This window comes from Theropithecus gelada, chromosome 5 (assembly GCF_003255815.1).
Source record: "Theropithecus gelada isolate Dixy chromosome 5, Tgel_1.0, whole genome shotgun sequence".
NCBI lineage: Eukaryota > Metazoa > Chordata > Mammalia > Primates > Cercopithecidae > Theropithecus > Theropithecus gelada.
In genome coordinates, this window is record NC_037672.1 from 85,502,456 (window position 1) to 85,524,534 (window position 22,079).

The 22,079-nt window shown below is 39.0% G+C and overlaps 1 protein-coding gene and 1 pseudogene across 7 annotated transcripts in view; one reads left to right on the forward strand and one right to left on the reverse strand.

Annotated features, from left to right (window-relative positions):
• The window catches only part of AASDH (aminoadipate-semialdehyde dehydrogenase), a 44,529-nt gene that overhangs the window by 11,618 nt on the left and 10,832 nt on the right, over positions 1–22,079 (forward strand). For 6 of the 7 annotated variants that reach the window (XM_025386630.1, XM_025386634.1, XM_025386635.1 and 3 more), the window contains 7 exons: positions 5,057–5,249; positions 14,819–15,060; positions 15,419–15,525; positions 16,021–16,193; positions 16,637–16,829; positions 18,773–18,888; positions 20,177–20,972. In XM_025386630.1, coding sequence (XP_025242415.1) covers positions 5,057–5,249; positions 14,819–15,060; positions 15,419–15,525; positions 16,021–16,193; positions 16,637–16,829; positions 18,773–18,888; positions 20,177–20,972 — 1,820 coding nt within the window. The remainder of the gene's footprint in view (positions 1–5,056; positions 5,250–14,818; positions 15,061–15,418; positions 15,526–16,020; positions 16,194–16,636; positions 16,830–18,772; positions 18,889–20,176; positions 20,973–22,079) is intronic. The other variant, XM_025386637.1, reaches the window with a different exon arrangement.
• LOC112625355 lies at positions 13,032–13,816 on the reverse strand (annotated as a pseudogene).

Genomic DNA, 22,079 nt, shown 5'->3' on the forward strand with positions numbered 1-22,079 from the left:
TTTTTTTTTTTTTTTTTTTTTTTTTTTTTTTTTTTTTTTTTTTGAGATGGAGTCTCGCTGTGTCTCCCAGGCTGGAGTGCAGTGGTATGATCTCGGCTCACTGCAAGCTCCGCCTCCCGGGTTCACGCCATTCTCCCGCCTCAGCCTCCCAAGTAGCTGGTACTACAGGCGCCCGCCACCACGCCCAGCTAGTTTTTTGTATTTTTAGTAGAGACGGGGTTTCACCATGTTAGCCAGGATAGTCTCGATCTCCTGACCTAGTGATCCACCCGCCTCGGCCTCCCAAAGTGCTGGGATTACAGGCTTGAGCCACCGCGCCCGGCCTGCTTTTATGTTCTTAAGTGAGGTGGCAAATAATTCGATTCTAGAGAGATGAAATGTTAAAATATTCAATTTAAAAATTAAAACAGTAATGTTAAATTTTCTGTTTTAGACTTGGATCACTAAACTAGGGAGTACTAAATTTCAGACACATATTAGAACAATCTTATCTCCGTTGCTAGCTCCCCAAATATTACCAGAATAACCTATTAATAAGACAGTGCTAGCTGGGCGTGGTGGCACAAGTCTGTAGTCTTAGCTACTCCAGTGGCCAAAGCAGGAAGATTGCTGAGCCTAGGAGTTTGAGGCTGCAGTGAACTGTGATTGAACTTGGGCAACTGCAAGACCCTGCACTCCAGCTTGGGTGACAGAGCAAGACTCTGTCTTAAAAAAAAAAAGACAACGCTGAGTTTTCTTGTGGATGTTGGTAAGAGGCAGCACTACCTCCACAGAGTATGATAGCTGCAGAAAGGGAAGGACTAGGTTTCATTTATTGAAATTTTGAAGTCAAATTTAGATAGATCTTTTAAATCAGGGGATTAATTTTAAGGCTTGGATAAGGATAACTATTTTTTAAACATTTAAAAATTAGTTGTTTTTTTGACTTTGCATAAGTTACATAACCTTCATGAACTTCAGTTTTCTCCATTTTAAAATGGGGGTGGAGAACTTTTCCTCTACTATCTGTGACGCAGTATCTGACTGAGAATTAAACTGACAAAAGACAGATTAAGAAAAAAAGTTTATTCCTATGCATATAGCAGTTTACAAAAGAAATGGAATTGCATTTTATTAAGTTCATTTAAATGTATTTGTAAATTTATTTGTTCATAAAATTTCTTTGTTCATAGGAAGAACAAATAAATTGTTTTGGAAAGACAAATGGGTTTTCAGGAAAATAAATAGGAGATAAGAAAGTTTGTGATAATACTTGGGTATGCAGGTGCAGTGGTCTTTCTGTCTTCTTCACAGCCATAACACTGTCTTCAGAGAGGGGATTTATGGTAGGTTTACCCTTGGTCTTCCTGGGAGTAAAAACTACTGTCGCCCAGGCTGGAATGCAGCAATGCAGTCTCGGCTCACTGCAACCTCTGCCTCCCAGGTTCAAGCTATTCTTCTGCCTCAGCCTCCCACTACGGGCGCACTGAAGGGGTGGCCTGCCCCTCCACACCTGTGGGCTTTTCTTGTCAGGTGGAACGAGAGACTTGAGAAAAGAAAGAGACACAGAGACAAAGTATAGAGAAAGGAAAGTGGGCCCAGGGGACCGGTGCTCAGCATACAGAGGACCCACTCCAGCACCGGTCTCTGAGTTCCCTCAGTATTTATTGATAATTATCTTTACCATCTTTTAGAAAAAGGGGAAGTAGCAGGACAATAGGGTCATAGTAGGGAGAAGGTCAGCAGAAAGACATATGAATAAAGATCTCTGACATGAATAAGTTTAAGGAAAAGTGCTGTGCCTTGATGTGCATATGCAAGCATCTCCATAAACCTTTTCAGTGCATAAAGAGCAGCATTGCCGCTAGCACGTCCCACCTCCAGCCCTAAGGCGGTTTTCTCCTATCTCAGTAAATGGAACACACAATCGGGTTTTACACCGAGACGTTCCATTACCCAGGGACGGGCAGGAGACAGATGCCTTTCTCTATCTCAACTGCCAAGAGGCCTTCTTTCCTCTTTTACTAATCCTCCTCAGCACAGACCCTTCACGGGTGTCAGGCTGGGGAACGATCAGGTCTTTCCCTTCCCACGAGGCCATATTTCAGACTATCACATGGGGAGAAACCTTGGACAATATCTAGCTTCCCTAGGCAGAGGTCCCTGCAGCTTTCCTCAGTGTTTGTGTCCTTGGGTACTTGAGATTAAGAGAATGGTGATGACTTTTAACAAACATACTGCCTTCAGGCACTTGTGTAACAAAGCACATCCTGCACAGCTCCAAATCCATTAAACCTTGAGTCATCACAGCACATGTCTCCTGCAAGGACAGGGTTGGGGGTAGGGTTACAGATTAACAGCATCTCAATGGCAGAAGAATTTTTCTTATTACAGAACCAAATGGAGTCTCTTATGTCTACTCCTTTCTACATAGACACAGTAACAGTCTGATCTCTCTTTCTTTTCCCCACACACGCCACCATACCTGGATAATTTTTGTAGTTTTAGTAGAGACAGGGTTTCACTATCTTGGCCAGGCTGGTCTCGAACTCCTGACCTCAGGTATCTGCCCGCCTTGGCCTCCCAAAGTGCTGGGATTACAAGCATGAGCCACCGCGCCTAGCCTCAAATGTCTTTTCCTTAAAATAATCTTCATACCAACTTGGGTTCTGAGTTAGGTTCTCACATAATCACACCTGCCTCATATGGTGGTTGGGAAAATGAGGAACAATATATTAGATACCCAACCTAAGCTTCACAAGTAATATGTTTAAATGTTTGTTGCATTCCACTTTTTTTCTTCCTTTAAAATCTGTCTCTTCTTTTTTTTCAACTTTTCTTATATTGAATGCATCTTAAGCTGCTTTCTTGAAATGAACTACATGGAGCATTCATCCTCTATGCATGCGTAACCTTGCCCATTTTTGTTCATAGAATTGAAAAACTAAAAATATTCTCAGAATTTAAGCTTTGTTGGAAGCCTGTTAGAAAGTTTGCTCTCCCCTGAATACCTAAGTAGGAAGCTAGACAATGTATGTGAAGAATAATTCCTCTAAAACTTGAAGTTTGAGGGTAGCCTTTGTTGGGCTCAGAAAATGATACCCCAACGTATGGCACTTTGGCATGCTGAGTACTTTGAACTGAAGGACATTGGAAGGACTTCAGAAGTAAAGTCTCTTTCTGACCTGCCCTTCTTTCTCTTGCTTCCCTTTCTCCCCAAGGCAGGCCGTAGTAACCGAACCCTCTCCCTCAAAGATAGTCTTAAAACCTAGAGGCTGGGCATGGTGGCTCACGCCTGTAATCCCAGCACTTTGGGAGGCTCAGGTGGGTGGATTGTTTGAGGTCAGGAGTTTGAGACCAGCCTGATCAACATGGTTGAAACCTAGTCTCTACTAAACATTCAAAAAAATTAGCCAGGTGTGGTGGCACATGCCTGTAGTCCCAGCTACTCGGGAAGCTGAGGCAGGAGAATCGCTCGAACCCAGGAGGCAGAGATTGCAGTGAGCCGAGATCGCGCCACTGTACTCCAGCTTAAGTGACAGAGCGAGACTTTTCTCAAAAAAAAAAAAAAAAAAAATCTAGAAATATAGAAATATTAATCTAACCTTTACATGTAAGAGCTGGCTGTAAAGAAATTGCTCTTACTTACCTTGTCTGAAAGTAGAACATAAGACTCATTCCAGAAAGGGTCCTGCCCTATACATGGGAGGAAGAAATGCCACGCAGAGAAGCCAGGAATTTAAAAGGACAGGCCTTGCTGGATTTTCCCACTCAGTTTATTACTCATTCCCTTTTTGTCTAATCACATTTCTACACAGCTGTCCACTCTATTGAATCTAAGCATTAAAATGGACGCTTTTCCCTTGGGTCTTTGGGTCTTCATTCTGAAGCCTCCCATGTTTCATAAAACTTTGATTAAATTAATTTGTCATGCTTTTCTGTTGTTAAACTGTCTTTTGTTTATAAGAGTGTTGGCTGTGAGCCTTATGATGGGGAGGAAAGGTATCACAGCCTTTCGGCACCTACACCTTTAACATACAGTGAGTTTTTATTTTACCTGAGACACCATATACATGGTTATAATTTTTAAAATGTTTATACCATATTTGAAGCTCTTTTGAAATTAAGATGCTTTTAGATGTATTGGTGTTTGTGTGTTCAAATTGAAATAGTGTCACAGGCTCAACAGTGACTATCCATGCTCTATAAGATCCTAACCACATATATTCTTATTCTGCTTTTTGTTCAGATACTGAAAGAAAATGCCAAATAGAAAGGGGAGTCGGAAGTCTCTATTAAGCATCATTGAATAAGTATGACAGAATAAGGATTCTGCCAGAGGAGCAGAACCAGGAGTTAGATCAGGGATTCATTATAAGAAATTGGTTTACACAATTGTGGGGGCTGGCTAAGCAAGTCTAAAGTCCATAGGGATCAGTTAGGAAGGGGTGATCACAAGCAGGCTGGAATCCCGTGGCCATGAGACTGTCCCAGGTGAAATCAGATTGGAGGGAAGGGAGATTAATTGCAGACCCAGCTGCTGTTTGGATCTCTTCTTCAGAGAAGGCCTAAAACCTCTTCTAAAGGCCTTCCAAGTAAATTCAGCCAACCCTGGATAATCTCGCTTTTGATTAAGTAAATCAGCTGATTAGGGACTATAGGGTTTGATTGAATAACTGCTTGAAGAAGGCGTGTGTGCTGCTAAGCAGCAGCCTCCCTTCTGTTCCTCAGCTCTCACGAGAATATCCCTTGTCTCCTTCCCTAACGGGAAACATACTAGAGAGGGAATTCTGGGGGCAGTAGTTCAATCAAACCAAGTTGACACATCAAAAGTCATCACAGATGATAAAATATGTCTGGTAAAACATGGATATTGCTTTAAATGGCTGTTAATTCTTTCTTTTATGAAGAAGATTTCTTGAATTTTGATAGCACTATTTTGCCTAATTTAAGAGAGAAGAATAAAATCTGGCCAACATTCAGAAACTTGATAATCATAAACACGTGAACACTTTTTTAGGATATGTGCTTACTAAATGTTTGACGTTTCTTATAACTGCATTCTGTTTTGCCTTAGGGTACTTTTTGACATCACACAAGAAGATGTTTTGTTTCTGGCTTCACCTCTGACCTTTGATCCTTCTGTTGTGGAAATATTTCTTGCTCTATCAAGTGGTGCCTCTCTGCTTATTATACCAACTTCCATCAAGTTGCTCCCATCAAAATTAGCCAGTGTTCTCTTTTCCCATCATAGAGTGACTGTTTTGCAGGTACATTTTAGTAGCAGTGAATGTTTTGTTTATCATTTTTCAATATTTCAAGTGTTTTAAAGAATATTTTGTATTTCTGTAGTTCTTTACAATGGATTAATATAATCTGGTTAGGTTATCAAGGGTTATCTCCTCATGATGTGACTTTTTTTTGTTTATTTGAAAATGAAAAAAGATAAGTGAATTCTGCCTAGAAAATTATTTTATTATGTATTTTGTGCATACTATAATAACTAGAGGACCTTGACTTTGACTCAGATTTGTTGGATTTGAGAAGGATAGGCTGCCTCTTCTGTCTTAAAATCTATGTATGTTGTGTTTCTCATGAAAAACTAGTATAAGTACATTAAATTATAATCGAGTTAGGAATATAGATTTTCTTATTTTTATATCAGTATACTTTACATTAACCTACAGAAACAAGTGTTTTCGAAATTTGGCCCTTTAAAATGTTATTTAAATGTGTATCTGACTGGTGATTAGGTCATGCAGGTACACAAGTATATGACTGGTACACAAGCCTTAAGTTACTACAGTGTAAGTAGCTAAAGGTACTAGAGAATTAGCAATATTATATGCATATCATAATATGTAAATATCTTTGTTAAGTGTTTAACTGCCGTGAGCCTTAGGTTTTATCTATAAATGGAAATAATACCCATCTCAAATAGAATTAAATGGGACAGTGTAGCATAGTTCCTGATTGTGTGTGTGAGTCTATTCAGGCTGCTGTAACAAAATACCATAAACTGAGTAGATTGTAAACAACAGACATTTATTTCTTACAGTTCTGGAGGTGGGAAGTCCAAGATTAAGTCATCAGGAGATTTGATCTCTCACGAGGGGCCCACTCACTGATTCATTAGACTGCAGTCTTTTCACTGGGTCCTCACATGATGGAAAGGGTTTTATAAGGGCACTAGTCTCATTCATGAGGTCTCTGCCTACATGACCTAATCACTTCATAAAGGCCCTACCTCCTAATACCATTGCCCTGAAATTTAGAATTCATTCCTTCCTTCCCTCCCTCCCTCCCTCCCTCCCTCCCGCCCTTCCTTCATTCCTTCCTTCCTCCCTCCCTCCCTCCCTCCCTCCCTTCTTTGTCTCTTTCTCTCTCTGTTTCTTTCAACAGAGTCTTGCTGTGTTGCCCAGACTGGAGTGAAGTGGCGTGATCTTGGCTCACTCTACCTCCTGAGTTCAGGCGATTCTTGTGCCTCAGTCTCCCCGAGTAGCTGGGATTACAGGCGACCACCACCACGCCAGGCTAATTTTTGTATTTTTGGTAGAGACAGGGTTTCACCATGTTGGCCACACTGATCTCACTCCTGGCCTCAAGTGATCCTTCTGCCTCTGCCTCCAAAGTTCTGGGATTACAGGTGTGAGCCACCACACCTGGCCTGAGAGTTAGGATTTCAACATACGAATTTGAGGGGGAGACACAAACATTCAGAATATGGTGTGTTACATTCATGTACCTATGTGCATATGTGCATCTTAATTATTAGTTTCCATTGTCTTTTTTTTTTTTTAATTGAGACAGAGTCTCACTCTTGTCGCCCAGCCTGGAGTATACTGGTGCAACCTCAGCTCACTGCAATCTCTGTCTCCCAGGCTCAAGAGATTCTCATGCCTTGGTCTCCCGAGTAGCTGGGATTACAGGCATGTACCACCATGCCCAGCTAATTTTTGTATTTGTAATAGAGACAGCATTTTGCGATGATGGCCAGGCTGGTCTTGAACTCCTAGCCTCCTGGCCTCAAACTCCTTAATCTGCCCGCCTTGGACTCCCAGAGTCCTGGGATTACAGATGTGAGCCACCACGCCCAGCTTCCACTTTCTATTTTGATAAACTAAAATTATCAGGTTTTTATCCAGGGTAACAATAATTGAGAGGATATTAAATTTCTGCTACAAAAACAAAATTTGATAGTTTGAACTTTTTTAAGGCAATGTGTTTTTCATCCTAATTCATGTATAGATATGAACTGAGTATAGCAGTGTGGCTTGTTGGGTGTGAAGGGATATAAATTCTCATCTGTTAGTGAGTCATTCCATGAATTCTGTGGATCTGGGTAAGATTTTACTATAACTGTTTTATTTACCTGTAAAATTCAAAGAGCATATTTTTCAGGGGATGATTGCAAAGTTCCTTGACAGATTTGACTGATAGTTACTAAAAGGGAAGGAGACTTTGCTTCTATGTCAGGTCAGTGAATTCTACCTCTTTAAATCTCATCCCCTTGTTTGATGTTTTAGCACTATCTCAGATAAATTTACTTTAGCAGTTGTTTTTAACCTTTTTGGGATCAAATTTTTCTGAGAAACTGATAGAAACTTACTCTTTTCCAAGAACATGACAAATTTTGCATATAGTTTCATGGTGATTTTATTTATCTCACAATAGTTATTGGGAATATCATCAGTGGATCACATTTGACTTGGTTTGAGTAAGGAGCAGCGGTATAGAAGCTGACAGGCTGTCCTTTCTTTTGTGTAAAGTACATGCCTTTTCTTATTCTGAATTTTAGCTGTGTTGTCAGGGTTCATCTTTTTTTTCCTAAGTCCAGTTTCTTGCAAATGATATATAAGTCATCAAGGATTTTTGCTTTAATATAATGTACACTTTTTTATTTACTAAAGTGGTCCTTATATATATTGTATTTACAAATAAAAACCTTACCCAGACCTAACTGGACATGAAGCAGGGCTCTTAAAAGCTGTCAAGGCCAGGCATGGCTCACGCCTGTAATCCCAGCACTTTGAAAGGCCAAGGATCACCTGAGGTCAGGAGTTCAAGACCAGCCTGGCCAACATGGCAAAACCCCATCTCTACTAAAAATACAAAAATTAGCCGGGGATGGTGGTGCACACCTGTAATCCCAGCTACTCAGGAGGCTGAGGCAGGGGAATCTCTTGAATCCAGGAGGTGGAGGTTGCAGTGAGCCAAGATCACACCACTGTATTCCAGCCTGGACAACAGAGCGAGACTCAGTCTAAAACAAACCAACGAACAAACAAAAAAAGCTGTCAAACACATGCTACTAAAGCTTTGAAAATTGAAAAGAATAGAATATCTTGAGTTACTGTGGGAGAAGAAGGCCCCCAAAGTGAAATGGACTAAGTTTTGGAGGAAATTAAAGACCTCTTTTATTTGTTTCAGGAATTAAGGAGTTTCTTGGGAAAGAAAGGATTGATTTTTGGTTTATCACAAACCTGAAATATATTTGGACATTTTTTATTTACATACTCTGGGTAACAAAGTTGTATTATTTAAACTTGATGCCCTTTAAAACTTTTTTTTTTTGAGACAGGGTCTTGCTTTGTCAACCCAGGCTGGAACACAGTGGCATGCTTACGGCTCACTGCAGCCTTGACATCTGGGGCTCAAGTGATCCTCCCACCTCAGCCTCCTGAGTAGCTGGGACCACAGGTGCATATCATCATGCCTGGCTAACTTTTTAAATCTTTTGTAGAGACGGGGTCTCCCTGTGTTGCCCAGGCTGGTCTTGAACTCCTGGGTTCAAGCAATCCTCCTGCCTCAGCCTCCTAAAGTGCTAGGATTACAGGCATGAGCCACCAGGCATGGTCTAAAAGTAAAACATTTTAGAGTAAAATATTAGGTTGATACCTAGGAACATGTCAGCATAATAATGTTTTCCATTTTTCCTGAGTTTTTCCTTAATAAACTTGGAAGAAACTTTAACATTCCCTATTTTTTCTATTATCTGCTAAGTCTCATTTTTGTATGTCTAGAATGATTTACTAGCAAAGGATGTTGACTTATATTCTGCCCCTCAATTTATCATTTCAGTTTATGAGTATCTGAAAAGTATTTCCATTTTTTTATTTTACATTTTTTATTTTTTTGAGATGGAATCTTCCTCTGTCATGCAGGCTGGAATGCAGTGGTGTGATCTTGGCTCACTGCAGCCTCTACCTCCTGGGTTCAAGTGATTCTCCTGCCTCAGCCTCCTGAGTAGCTAGGAATACTGGTGAGTGCCACCACACCCTGCTAATTTTTATGTTTTTAGTAGAGACAGGGTTTCAGCATGGCTAGGCTGGTCTCGAACTCCTGACCTCAAGTGATCTGCCCTCCTTGGCCTTCCAGAGTGTTGGGATTATAGGCGTGAGTCACCGCATCCGGCCTCCATTTTTTTATTTTGCTGAGTATTCATAGGTGTGCATTTATTTGTTGATTTCAAAGTTGATATTATCCTTAACACCAGAAATTAGGCCACAACATTGAAATCTGGCTTAGTGAAAATGAAGAGCCAGGACCATTTTAGCCCTTATTTTGACAAGAGATTTTCATTATGATAAACCTCTTGGCATAACAGTTAAGAGCATGATTTAGGATGCCTTATAGTGTTGCCATCATAATTTATTACTAAAAACCAGAATCTTAACTGGGACATAAGTACCTATAAGGGTGTAGAGTCATTCTACTATGTATATGTTTTGACAAGCCATGACCTTAAATCATTTTTCTGAATTAAAATTCAAGTTGTCTGTTACAACTCCATATGGATTTTATTGAGAGAAACAATTTAAAAATCTTTATTCCCATGTGACTTTTGGCTCTGGCCAAGTGAAGAGATTAGCAGATTATCTTCCCCAAAAAAAGCAACTATAAAGCTGGACAAAATGGAAAAAACAAACAAACAAATACTTCAACATTTGGAAATCAACTAAAGACATATAGCAATCTTAGAAATGTTTGTTTTTGAAAACTGCTGAATTTTGTGTAAAAATAGTGGAACTTTGTGGCATTCTGGTATGGGTCTGCTCCTATCATCCCCACCCCAATTCAGTCAACACACAGATTCTGTCTGTTTGAAGGGGCTCACTTAATTCGTAATAGTCACTAATGCCCATGACCAGCTGCAGCATCTGTGGAAATGATGATCTTGAAGTAGGCCAGTAGGGAGGCCTACAGCTCCTTAGCCTGAGAGGTCAACAGCTCTTCTAGCCTGAGATTGCAGTGGTGGTGGGATAAGCATGTTCCTGGCTGAGGTTATGCTACTTGGAGCTACTCAGGAGGCTGAGGCAGGAGAATCGCTTGGACCCGGGTGGTCGAGATTGCAGTTAGCCAAGATAGTGCCACTGCACTCCAGCCTGGGAGACAGAGTAAGACTCTGTCTCAAAAATAAATAAATAAATAAATAAATAAATAAATAAATAAATAAAAGAACATAAGGCTGGGTACAGTGGTTCACGCCTATAATCCCAGCAATCTAGGAGGCCCAGGTGGGAGTATCATCTGAAGTTAGGAGTTTGAGACAAGCCTGTCCAACATGGTGAAACTCCGTCTCTACTAAAAAAATACAAAAAAATTAGCCACGCATAGTGGCGGGTGGCTATAATCCCAGCTACTCAGGAGGCTGAGGCAGGAGAATCACTTGAACCTGGGAGGCTGGAGGTGGATGTTGTGGTGAGCTGAGATTGCGCCACTGCACTTCAGCCTGGGCAACAAGAGCGAAACTCCATCTCACAAAAAATAAAAAGAAGAACATATATTTTTTAATAAACAACTAAGCAGCAACATCAGTGGCCACATATATGAGGGGAGACAGACTTCATGGATTTAGTCCAGGCAGGTTACTAGCAAAGAAATGTACTAGCAAAGAAAACAAAAACAAAAACAAAACCAAGCAACAATGACAATTTTATAAGGATAAGATTGTCAGTACATCAGTAAATACATTGTTATATCAATAAGATTTAACAATTATACATGTATATCCACCTAAAACTAGCTTCCAAATACATGAAACAAAAATGGATAAAATTGAAAACATAAATAGACAACTCAATGGTTGGAGATTTTAACATCCCACTTTCAATAATTGATTGAAAAACTAGACAGAAATCAGCTAGTATCAAAGACTTGAACAGCATTATCAACTAAATGCCATATATAGAGCACTCTATCCAATGATTGCAGAATTCTTTTTAAGCACATTTCATAGGATAAGTCATATGCTAAGCCACAAAACAAGTCTTAGTAAATTTAAAGGTGACCATTTGGGATTTATCCCAGGAATGCATGTTTGGTTTAACATCCAAAAATCTATTGGTGATATACACTACGTAAAGAATAATGAACAAAAAGCACATACCCATCTTAATAGATGCAGAGAAAGGATTTGACAAAATCTAACACCCATTTATAATTTTTTTGAAAGCTCCTAACAAACTAGAAATAGAAGGGAACTTTCCCAATATGAAGAAGGGCACCTACAATAGAACTACAGGTGATATGACACCATACTTGATAGAAGACTGAATGCTTTGACCCTAAGATTGGGAACAAGGCAAGCAAGTTTGCCTTTGCCACTTCAACATTCTGGTGGTTTTTGCCAGTACAATAAGGCAAGAAGGAAAAAAATTAAAGGTACTTAACGTTGGACAGGAGGAAGTACAACTCTCTCTATATGCAGTTGGTGTGATCCTGTATATAGAAAATCTTGTAGGAGGGTGGCGGTGGTAAGGAGGACTGCTAGAAATAATAAAGTTTAGTCAGGTTGGGGGATTGAAGATCAATATACAAAAATCAATTGTATTTCTATGTATATATTTGTACATATATATTTATATGTATATGTATTAAAGAAAAATCTAAAAATGAAATTAATATTTACACTAGCATCAAAAACAATAAAGTAGGAATAAAGCTAAAGAGCAAGATTAGTACACTGAAAACTATAAAACATTGTTGATAGAAATTAAAGACCTAAATAATATTTTGTCTTTATAGATTAGAAGTTTTAATATTGTTGAGATTGCATTTCTTCCCAAATTGATCTGTAAATTAAACACACTTTCTAGCAAAATCCAATAGGCTTTTTTGTTAGAAATGAGTAAGTTGATCCTAAATTTTATATGGAACAGTGAAACCCAGTCCTGATCCGTACTATAGAATACTACTTAGCAATAAAAAGGAATAAAACTGTTGATACACTCAGCAGCAGAGATGAATTGTATCTATTATGTTGAGTGAAAGAAGCCAGGCCAAAACAGGCTACGTATTTTATGATTCCATTTATATAAATGGAATATATAATTTCTATTCATAATTTTATATATAATTTATATTAATGGAATTATACAAGGTTATTCTGATCTATAGTGACAGAAAATAGATCAGTGGTTGTCTGGATAAGGGATCCAGTTGGAGAGGAGACTTATAGTGGTACACAGGTAATTTTGGGAGTGATGAATATTGCTGTCATCTGAATGTTTGTGTCTCTCCAGAATTCATATGTTGAAATCTAATCCCCAATCTGTTGTTAAGATGTGGGGCCTTCAGGAGATGACTATGTCACGAGGGTGGGAACCTCATGAATGAGATTAGTGCTCTTATAAAAGATGCCTGAGGTTGCTTGTTGGTTCCTTCTACCATGCGAGAACACAAGAAGGTACCATCTGTGAAGTAGAGTATTCACCAGACAGTAAGTCTGCCCATACCTTGATCTTGGACTTCCCTATCTTCAGAACTGTGAGCACTACATTTCTTACCTAGTATACAGTATTTTTGTTATAGTAATCCGAATCAACTAAGACAGTTATGTTCATTATTTTGATTGTGGTGATGGTTTTGCTAGTATATATGTCTATCAAAATATATTAAATTGTATACTTAAAATAGTTTATTATATGTCAGTTATACCTCAATAAAGCTTTTGTTATCAATCTTTATTCATTATTGTTTTACTTAGGCACATTTTTAAAGGAAAATTTGTATTAATTATTTTTATGTACAGAAAACTCAGCAGTGTACATTTAACCCAGTTTAGTGGCAAGTTCTTTAGCGTTTGCCTTTTCGAGCTTGGCGATGTGAGCCACAGACTTGGGAGCCAGGACATTGTCACACCACTGACGGCGGATCTCATCGTGTCTGTCATTGTAATTGGTAGCTTAGCCAAAACGCCTTTGTCTTCCAAGTTAACCTGTGTGAAGGCGACAGTGGTACAGGTCTTCCTGTGGACTAGACATCCCAGTCTTGCCTTCCCCTTGATAATGCACTAAGGGACCCCCATTTTACCACACAGGGCCGGCAAGAAGACAACTAACTCGATGGGATCCACGTCGTGTGCAGTCACCACCCGCTGAACTTTCACGTTCTCCACCAAGGTGGTGATGGTGTTAACTCCTGCTAGAAGGACAGGTGGTCTCTTAGTGGGGACGTCCGCTTTGCCAGCAGCTTTCTTCTTGGCCCAGGCCAACAGCCTCTGCTTCTTTTCTTGCTATGTCTCTGGTCTGTACTTGTGGGCCAGTTTAAGCAGCTGAGTGGCTGTTTGGTGGTCCAGGGCCTGGGTGAACTGGTTAATCACAGGCGGCACTTTCAGCTGCTTATAGAGGATGGCTGTCTGCCGCTGCAACCTGATAGAGCGGGGCCATTTCACAAAGCGGGTGAGGTCTCTTTTGGGCTGGATGTCCTGTCCAGTGCCGAAATTCTTAGGCCTGTTCTCAAACAGGGGATTCACCACTTTCTTGGCCTCCTGCTGCTTCACGACAGCAGGGGCCGGAGCCACCTTCTTTACCTTGGCCTTCTTTTCTTTCGGCATCTTGGATGGCGGGAGGAGAGAGCTACTTAGGCACGTTCTTTTTTTTTTTTTTTTTTGAGACGGAGTCTGGCTCTGTCGCCCAGGCTGGAGTGCTGTGGCCGGATCTCAGCTCACTGCAAGCTCCGCCTCCCGGGTTTACGCCATTCTCCTGCCTCAGCCTCCGGAGTAGCTGGGACTACAGGCGCCCGCCACCTCGCCCGGCTAGTTTTTTGTATTTTTAGTAGAGACGGGGTTTCACCGTGTTAGCCAGGATGGTCTCGATCTCCTGACCTCGTGATCCGCCCGTCTCGGCCTCCCAAAGTGCTGGGATTACAAGCTTGAGCCACCGCGCCCGGCTAAGGCAAGTTCTTAAACCCTTTTGTATACTTTTTATACAGAGCAAGAAAGGAAAGGTAAATTGATTTTATAGTTTTTGTCCTTTTTATCCTTAAACCTTTTTGTATGAACTGTATGATGAAATATAAGTAATATTTTTGCTTGAGTTTTTTTCTACAGCATAAGTGATATCCACATTAGGAAGATAATGTTGGGCCAGTTGGCTCTCACGCCTGTAATCCTAGTGCTTTGGGAGGCCAAGGTGGGAGGATTGCTTGAGCCCAGGAGTCCAAGACCAGCTTAGGCAACACAGGCTGTATTTGTACAAAAAATTTTAAAAATCAGCTAGTTGTGGTGGTATGTGCCTGTAGTCCCAGCTGTTCAGGAGGCTGAGGTGGGATGATGACTTGGGCCTGGGAGGTTGAGGCTGCAGTGAGCTGTGATCATGCTACTGCACTCCAGCCTGGTCAACAGAGTGAGACCCTGTCTCAAACAAACAAACAAACAAAAACAAAAACAAGAAGATAATGTTGCACCAGTAGTTTTCCAAATGGGATTTCCCATTTGATAAACACAGCCTTAATTTCCATGTGGGCTCTAAATGTTAACTTTGAAATAATAACTACAGTGCTTACCTTTTTAAAGAAGTGAAGGGAAATAAATAAATTATTTTTAATGTATCTACAGGCAACACCAACATTGCTTAGAAGATTTGGATCTAAGCTTATCAAGTCAACTGTTTTGTCAGCCACTACTTCTCTTCGAGTATTAGCCCTTGGTGGTGAAGCGTTTCCATCATTGACAGTTCTCAGAAGCTGGAGAGGAGAAGGCAATAAAACACAAATATTTAATGTTTATGGTATCACAGAGGTATCAAGTTGGGCAACCATTTATAGGATTCCAGAGAAGATTCTTAACTCTACTTTAAAGTAAGGGTCTTCATTATACTATGTATTTCTAGGATCTTAACATTGATAGTGTTTTTGGTTTTGATAGGCGCTGGGGTAATAATTTTAGAAATATGATTGTATCTGATATTTTAAGTCGGGAATCCAGAACCTTCCTTACTATAGCTGGTGCCAAGATACTGCTACAAATTTTCGTACTAAATAGTAATGAATAACATATATGATTACCTCTCCACCTAACCTTTTCCTCTTGTCAGTCTTTGAATTATAGCATAACAAACTTTTTTTTCTTTATTTGGTACAGTATGATTTAAATATATTGGAAAATATTCTATTCAAATGAAAAATTTTAAATCTGTTCTGGATCTTATTTTCATAGATGTGAATTGCCTGTACAACTGGGATTTCCACTTCTTGGAACAGTAGTTGAAGTCAGAGATACTAATGGCTTCACAATTCAGGAAGGCAGTGGCCAAGTATTTTTAGGTTGTTTTATATTTGTTGATTGAGAATTTTTTTTCAAGAAAAATGATCTGATGTGTTAATTTTATTCCTTTCCTCTTTTTCTTTTGTCTATCTCATGCTTTTCAGTGATAATTTTTAATCTCATTCATATAGTCATGAAATACCAAATGTTACAATAATTATTTCAGATAATAATATCTAATACATTAATAAAAGTAATTTAGAAACTGTAACTTGGACCTTCATATTTATATTTATAGCCAAAATTATATTTAATCAGTAGTCTAAGAATTTTTAAATCTATAAATTTTAAGAAATAAATTTCATTTTATCTCTTTGCTTATTTACTGAACTTATTGTGTCTAGTTTTATCAGATAACATTTTAAAATGAGCCCCTCTTTTAGTATTTAAATTTTGAAACTTAGTCACCAAACTTTTGGAGATGTTGTTGATTTTACGGTTTTTAATATATTTCCCTTGAATTTTTATGACATTGGTGTTTATATCTTGGGAAGGTGGCAGAAACAGAGTGTGTTTTCTTGATGATGAAGTGATAGTACCACTTGGCACAATGCGAGCTACAGGAGACTTTGTGACTGTGAAAGATGGAGAGATTTTTTTTTTGGGACGAAAAGACAGTCAGATCAAACGTCATGGCAAACGTCTTAACATTGAACTTGTGCAACAGGTAGAACTATTTAAATATTGACTATCTATTAATATATGTAAGTATTAGAAGCAGCCACCACCAATTTTCTGTGCTGGGGTCTCTTATTATTTACACCTGACATTTTTGTGTTAGTGATGAATTACAATAAAAGATATGAATAATTCAGGGTGCCCCTTATCCCCAGCATGAAGAGATGGTTATTCTTTAAATAAGTGACAAATTGGATTTTAATATTTGTGAAATTAAACTGGCTTATTTTGCTTTAGGACCTATTATTTTGAAAAATATTATGAACCCTATGTGCAAGTAATAGTAACAGTAGCAAAGCAATTTTTTAAAAAATCTCCAGTATATTCCAAAATTTAATTCAGCTGTTTTGATTTCAGACATTAAAAAGTAAGCTTTTAGGAAGCTTGTTTGTAAATATCCTCATTGGCAAATTGGGATAATCTCTCTTATAGGTTGCTGAAGAGCTTCAGCAAGTGGAGTCTTGTGCAGTTACATGGTATAATCAGGAAAAATTAATTCTCTTCATGGTGTCTAAAGATGCTTCAGTAAAAGAATACATCTTTAAAGAACTGCACAAATATCTTCCAAGTCATGCAATCCCGGATGAGCTTGTATTGATTGATTCTCTACCATTTACATCCCACGGTAAAGTAATTTAGTGCCAAATATAATTTAGTAATTCAGTGCCAAATAATACTAATTGTATTCATAACTAGCTTAATGATCACATACATCTTTATTATTTTTGTAAATGGTACTAGCATTTATTGTGATAGACCCTCTTTTGAACACTTTGTATAATTAATTCATTTTATCTTCAGAAAATCCTGTGGATAGGTGGTATTATTCTTATTTACAGATGAGGAAAATAAGGCTTAAAGAGGTTAAGTAATTCAGTGGGGCATAGTGGTGAGCGCCTGTAGTTTCAGCCATTCAGGGAAGCTAAAGTGGAGGATGACTTGAGGCCAGGAGTTTGAGGGTACAGTATGCTATGTTTGTGCCTGTAAATAACTACTGTACTCCAGACTTGGCAACATCAAAAAAGAGGTTAAGTAATTTTCCAAAACTCATTTTGCTAGTTAGTGGTTATATTAGTATAGTAGTCAAGGTTCTCCAGAAACAGAACCAATATATAGATATATAAAAGATTTATTGTCAGGAATTGGCCTGTGCATTTATGGAAGCTAAGAGGTCTAATCTCCCTTTGGCAAACTGGAGACTCAGGAAAATCAGTGCTGTATTCAGTCTGTGTCCTAAGGCCTGAGAATCAGGGAAGCTGATGATGTAAATCCCTGTTTGAGGACAGGAGGAAATGAGATGTCCTAGCTTAAGCAGTGACACAAAGAGGGTGCATGCCAGGTGCGGTGACTCACGCCTGTAATCCCAGCACTTTGGGATGCCAAGGCAGATGGATCGCTTGAGGTTGGGAGTTTGAGACCAGCCTGGCCAAAATGGTGAAACCCTGTCTCTACTAAAAATACAAAAAACATTAGCCAAGTGCAGTGGTGCACGCCTGTAGTCCCAGCTACTTGGGAGGCTGAGGTGGGAGGATCGCTTGAACCCAGGAGGAGGAGGTTACAGTAAGCCACGGTTGCACCACTGCACTCCAGCCTGGGCAACAGAGTGAGACTCCATCTCAAAAAAGAGAAAGAAAAAGGGTGCAAATTCTTCCTTTCTCTGCCTTTTTTTCTATTTTGGCCCTCAACAGTTTGGATGATGCTCAATCTACTTTTCTGAGTCCTTAATTAGATTCATATACTAATCTCATCCAGAAGCACGCTCACAGACCCAGTCAGAAAAATGTTTAATCTGGGCACCCTGTGGCCCACCCACATTGACACATACAATTAACTTATCACAGTGATAGAATTGATATTCTGTCTAGGACTGTTTTTATTTTAATTTTATTTTTATTATTGTTTGTTTTGTCTGTCTAGCACTGTTTGACTTCAAAATATATAATCTTAATCACCATATTATATTGCCTTCCCAATTTCATTTTTATTTAACATATACTTCAAAATGCAGTAATTGCTCAGTTAATGGAACCTATTTCTTTAACTCTTGAAATTGAGATAAATTGGATAACTATTAGCTCCTTTTTTTCTTTTTCTTTCTTTTTTTTTTTTTGGAGACAGGGTCTCACTTCTTCACCCAAGCTGGAATGCAGTGGGCAATCAGGGCTCACTGCTGCAGTCTCAACTTCCTGGGTTCAAGTGATCCTCCCATCTAAGCCTCCTGAGTGACTAGAACTACAGGCCAATTTTTAATTTTTTTTGTAGAGACAGGGTCTTGCTGTGTTGCCCAGGCTAGTCTTGAACACCTAGCCTCAAGCAATCCTCTCACCTCAGCCTCCCAAAGTGTTGGGGTTACAGGAGTGAGCCACTATGCCTGGCCTTTTCTCATCTATTTCTCTCTACATTCTTGGTAGCATCAGACAACTTTTTAGAGTTCATTGTTGACAACAAACTCTTTATACAAGTTCTGTGTTGTACAAAAAAAAATGTGTATGGCTAATGAATATATAAAGGCTTTGAGTGAAATTTTAAAATGTTTTAAAACATTTGTTATTTCTCTTTTATATTAAGGCAAAATTGATGTTTCTGAGTTAAACAAGATATATTTAAACTACATAAACTTGAAGTCTGAGAATAAACTCAGTGGGAAAGAGGACCTTTGGGAAAAATTACAGTATTTGTGGAAGGTACAATTTTTAAGTTACAAAATTATTATTATAAGGAGGTCATTTTATATCTTTAAGGAATGCTATCATCCTAACAAGTTGGATACAATTTTCTGAGAATGTTATTGCTACCCAGATGTTAGGTATTATGGCTTCATTTATCCAATTTGTGTTAAAATGAAGGTTAGGTTCTCTACTGTAAGACTAGATTAAGTTCCCCACAAAGAAATTTATTGAAAGTGAAGTAGTAATAAAAGGCACAAGTAGACAAAACCTGTTTTGACATAACTTTTCTCTAAGAGGATCAGTGGAATGTAGTAACACTCTTGTCAGAGCTGAGAAAATAGCCAAATCTTGCTATAGCACAATGTGTTGTCTGTTAGGCTTAGGGCTTACATCATTATTCCAAAAGGACTTTCAGTAACAATATGTATTTCTACTTGAGAGAATTTTTAAAATATATCTCAATAAATTAATAACTTTTGTTAAATAAAATATAGATTTTTCGCTTCTAAAGCGTTCTGAAAAGAGGATGTAATTGTGTAGCCTTGTCTAAAAATAGAGGGTATCTAAGATAAAAGTCTCATCTACTTCATTTTTAGATTCTTGGAAAGTAATTTTGATTTATATGAAGCAACCAAAGACAGATTATTCCCGTATTACAGAAATACTGGCTATTGGTATCTTCTGGGCTTTATAATTCATAAATCAGATGTTTTTGTCCCAATTTTATGGGTAAGAAAACAGCTCTAAAGGGAAGTATATTTTGTACTTTTAGAGTGACTTTGTGACAAAATTGGTAGCACAGTGATCTCCTTTAACATAAATAAAATAATTTAAAGCTTTATTTTATTATTAAAAGTATTTATTTTATATTTATAATTGTTATTATTATTATTATTTTTTTTTTTTTTGAGACAGAGATTTACTGTGTTGCCCAGGTGGGAGGGCAGTGGCACAATCTTGGCTCACTGCAACCTCCACCCCCGGGTTCAAGTGTTTGTCCTGCCTCAAGCCTTCTGAGTACCTGAGATTATAGGTGGGTACCACCACGCCCAGCTAATTTTCATGTTTTAGTGGAGATGGGGTTTCACTGTGTTGGCCAGGATGGTCTCGAACTCCTGACCTCATATGATCCGCCCGCCTCAGCCTCCCAAAGTACTGAGATTACAGGCGTGAGCCACTGTGCCCAGCCTATATTTCTAATTATTAATGTAGGTACTCTCATCTCTCTATATTACCTGTAAATGTTGATGTCTTTTGATTTTAGACCTTTACGTCACATATTTCTCTATTCTCTCATCTGTAGTCTACTCTGAATCTCCCAGAAGATCTTTTGAAGGTTCCTGATGAGTCACTGTTCTTAAATAGTGGTGGAGATTCCTTAAAGTCCATCCGGCTCCTCAGTGAAATTGAAAAACTTGTTGGTACATCAGTGCCTGGGCTTCTGGAAATTATTCTCAGCAGTTCCATTTTAGAGATTTACAACCACATTCTTCAAACAGTGTTTCCAGATGAAGATGTGACATTCAGGAAGAGTTGTGCCACAAAAAGGAAACTCAGCGACATTAATCAAGAGGAAGCTAGTGGAACATCTTTACATCAGAAAGCTATCATGACTTTAAGTTGCCACAATGAGATTAATGCGTTTGTTGCACTGAGCAGAGGGAGTCAAATTTTGTCTCTGAATACCACTAGGTTTTCAACAAAGTTAGGACGTTGCTCTTCAGCCTATCCTTCTGATTCAGTTTCACAGACCAACATTCAAAATGTGAAAGACTTAAATTCTCCAGTTCTTATTGGGAAGTCAAAAGATCCATCCTGTGTTGTGAAAGTTTCTGAAGAGGGGAAACCTGCGATAGGGACTCAGAAAATGGAGTTACATGTGAGGTGGAGGTCAGACACAGGCAAGTGCGTAGATGCTTCACCGCTGGTTGTAATACCCGCTTTCGATAAGTCATCTACAACTGTGTACATTGGTTCCCATTCTCATAGAATGAAGGCAGTTGACTTTTACTCTGGGAAGGTGAAATGGGAACAGCTTTTGGGAGATCGAATTGAATCCTCAGCATGTGTATCTAAGTGTGGAAACTTTATTGTGGTGGGTAAGTTTTTAAATTTGAAGTTTGTGGAGTTAAATTGAATTACCATACAATAATCTTCATAGGCCCAAGTTAAATTTTTAAAAAATCTATGTATGATGGGTTTGGTTGCTGTCAAAAAATAATAGTCAACCCTGTGCTGTTTAACAATGTGGGCCTTGGGGTCAAGAGTCCCTGGATTTGAGCCTACCTCTATAGCTATTATGAGCTCTGTGACCTTTGGCAGGTTACTGAACCTCTTAGAATGTCACTTTCCTTGTGGGTAAAATGGGAATAATAATAAAATGTGTTCCTGCATCGCAAATACCCCAAAACTCAACAACCTAGAACAACACAGATTTATTGTCTCATAGTTTTTATGAGTTAGCAATTCAGGAGCAGCTTAGCTGGCAGTTCTGGCTATAGCCATCTGAAAGCTTGACTTGGGTTGGAAAATCTGCCAAGATAGCTCATTTGCATCACTATTAGCAGAAAGCCTCAGTTCTTTGCTGGTTCTGACAGGAAGCTTCAATTCTTGCCACATGCGCCTCTCTCTAGGCTGCTTGACTGCCCTTACAACATGGCAGCTAACATTCCTCAGAGTGAGTGATCCAGGACACAGCAGGTAAGGAGGAACAGAGTACCTTTTATGACCCAGTGTTCCAAATTCCATACCATCATTTTTTGTTTTCTTCTGTTAAGTAGAAGTGCGTAACTCAGCCAGGCGCGGTGGCTCACACCTGTAATATCAGCACTTTGATAGACCAACGCAGACGGATCACTTGTGCCCAGGAGTTCAAGACCAGCCTGGGTAACATGCAGAAACTCTGTCTCTACAAAAAATACAAACGTTAGCTAGCTATGGTAGTACATGCCTGTAGTCCCAGCTACTTGAATGGCTGAGGTGGGAGGATCACTGGAGCCCAGTAGGTTGAGGCTGCTGTGAGTGGTGATTGTGCCACTGCACTCTGGTCTGAGCAAACAGAGCAGGACTCTGTTTCAAAATAAATAAATAAATGAAAAGTGCATAACTCAGTTCAAGCCACACTCAAGGGGAAGAGAATTAGGCTCCACCTCTTGAAAGGAAGTGCATCAAAGAATTCATGGACTTTTTTTTTTTTTTTTTTTTTT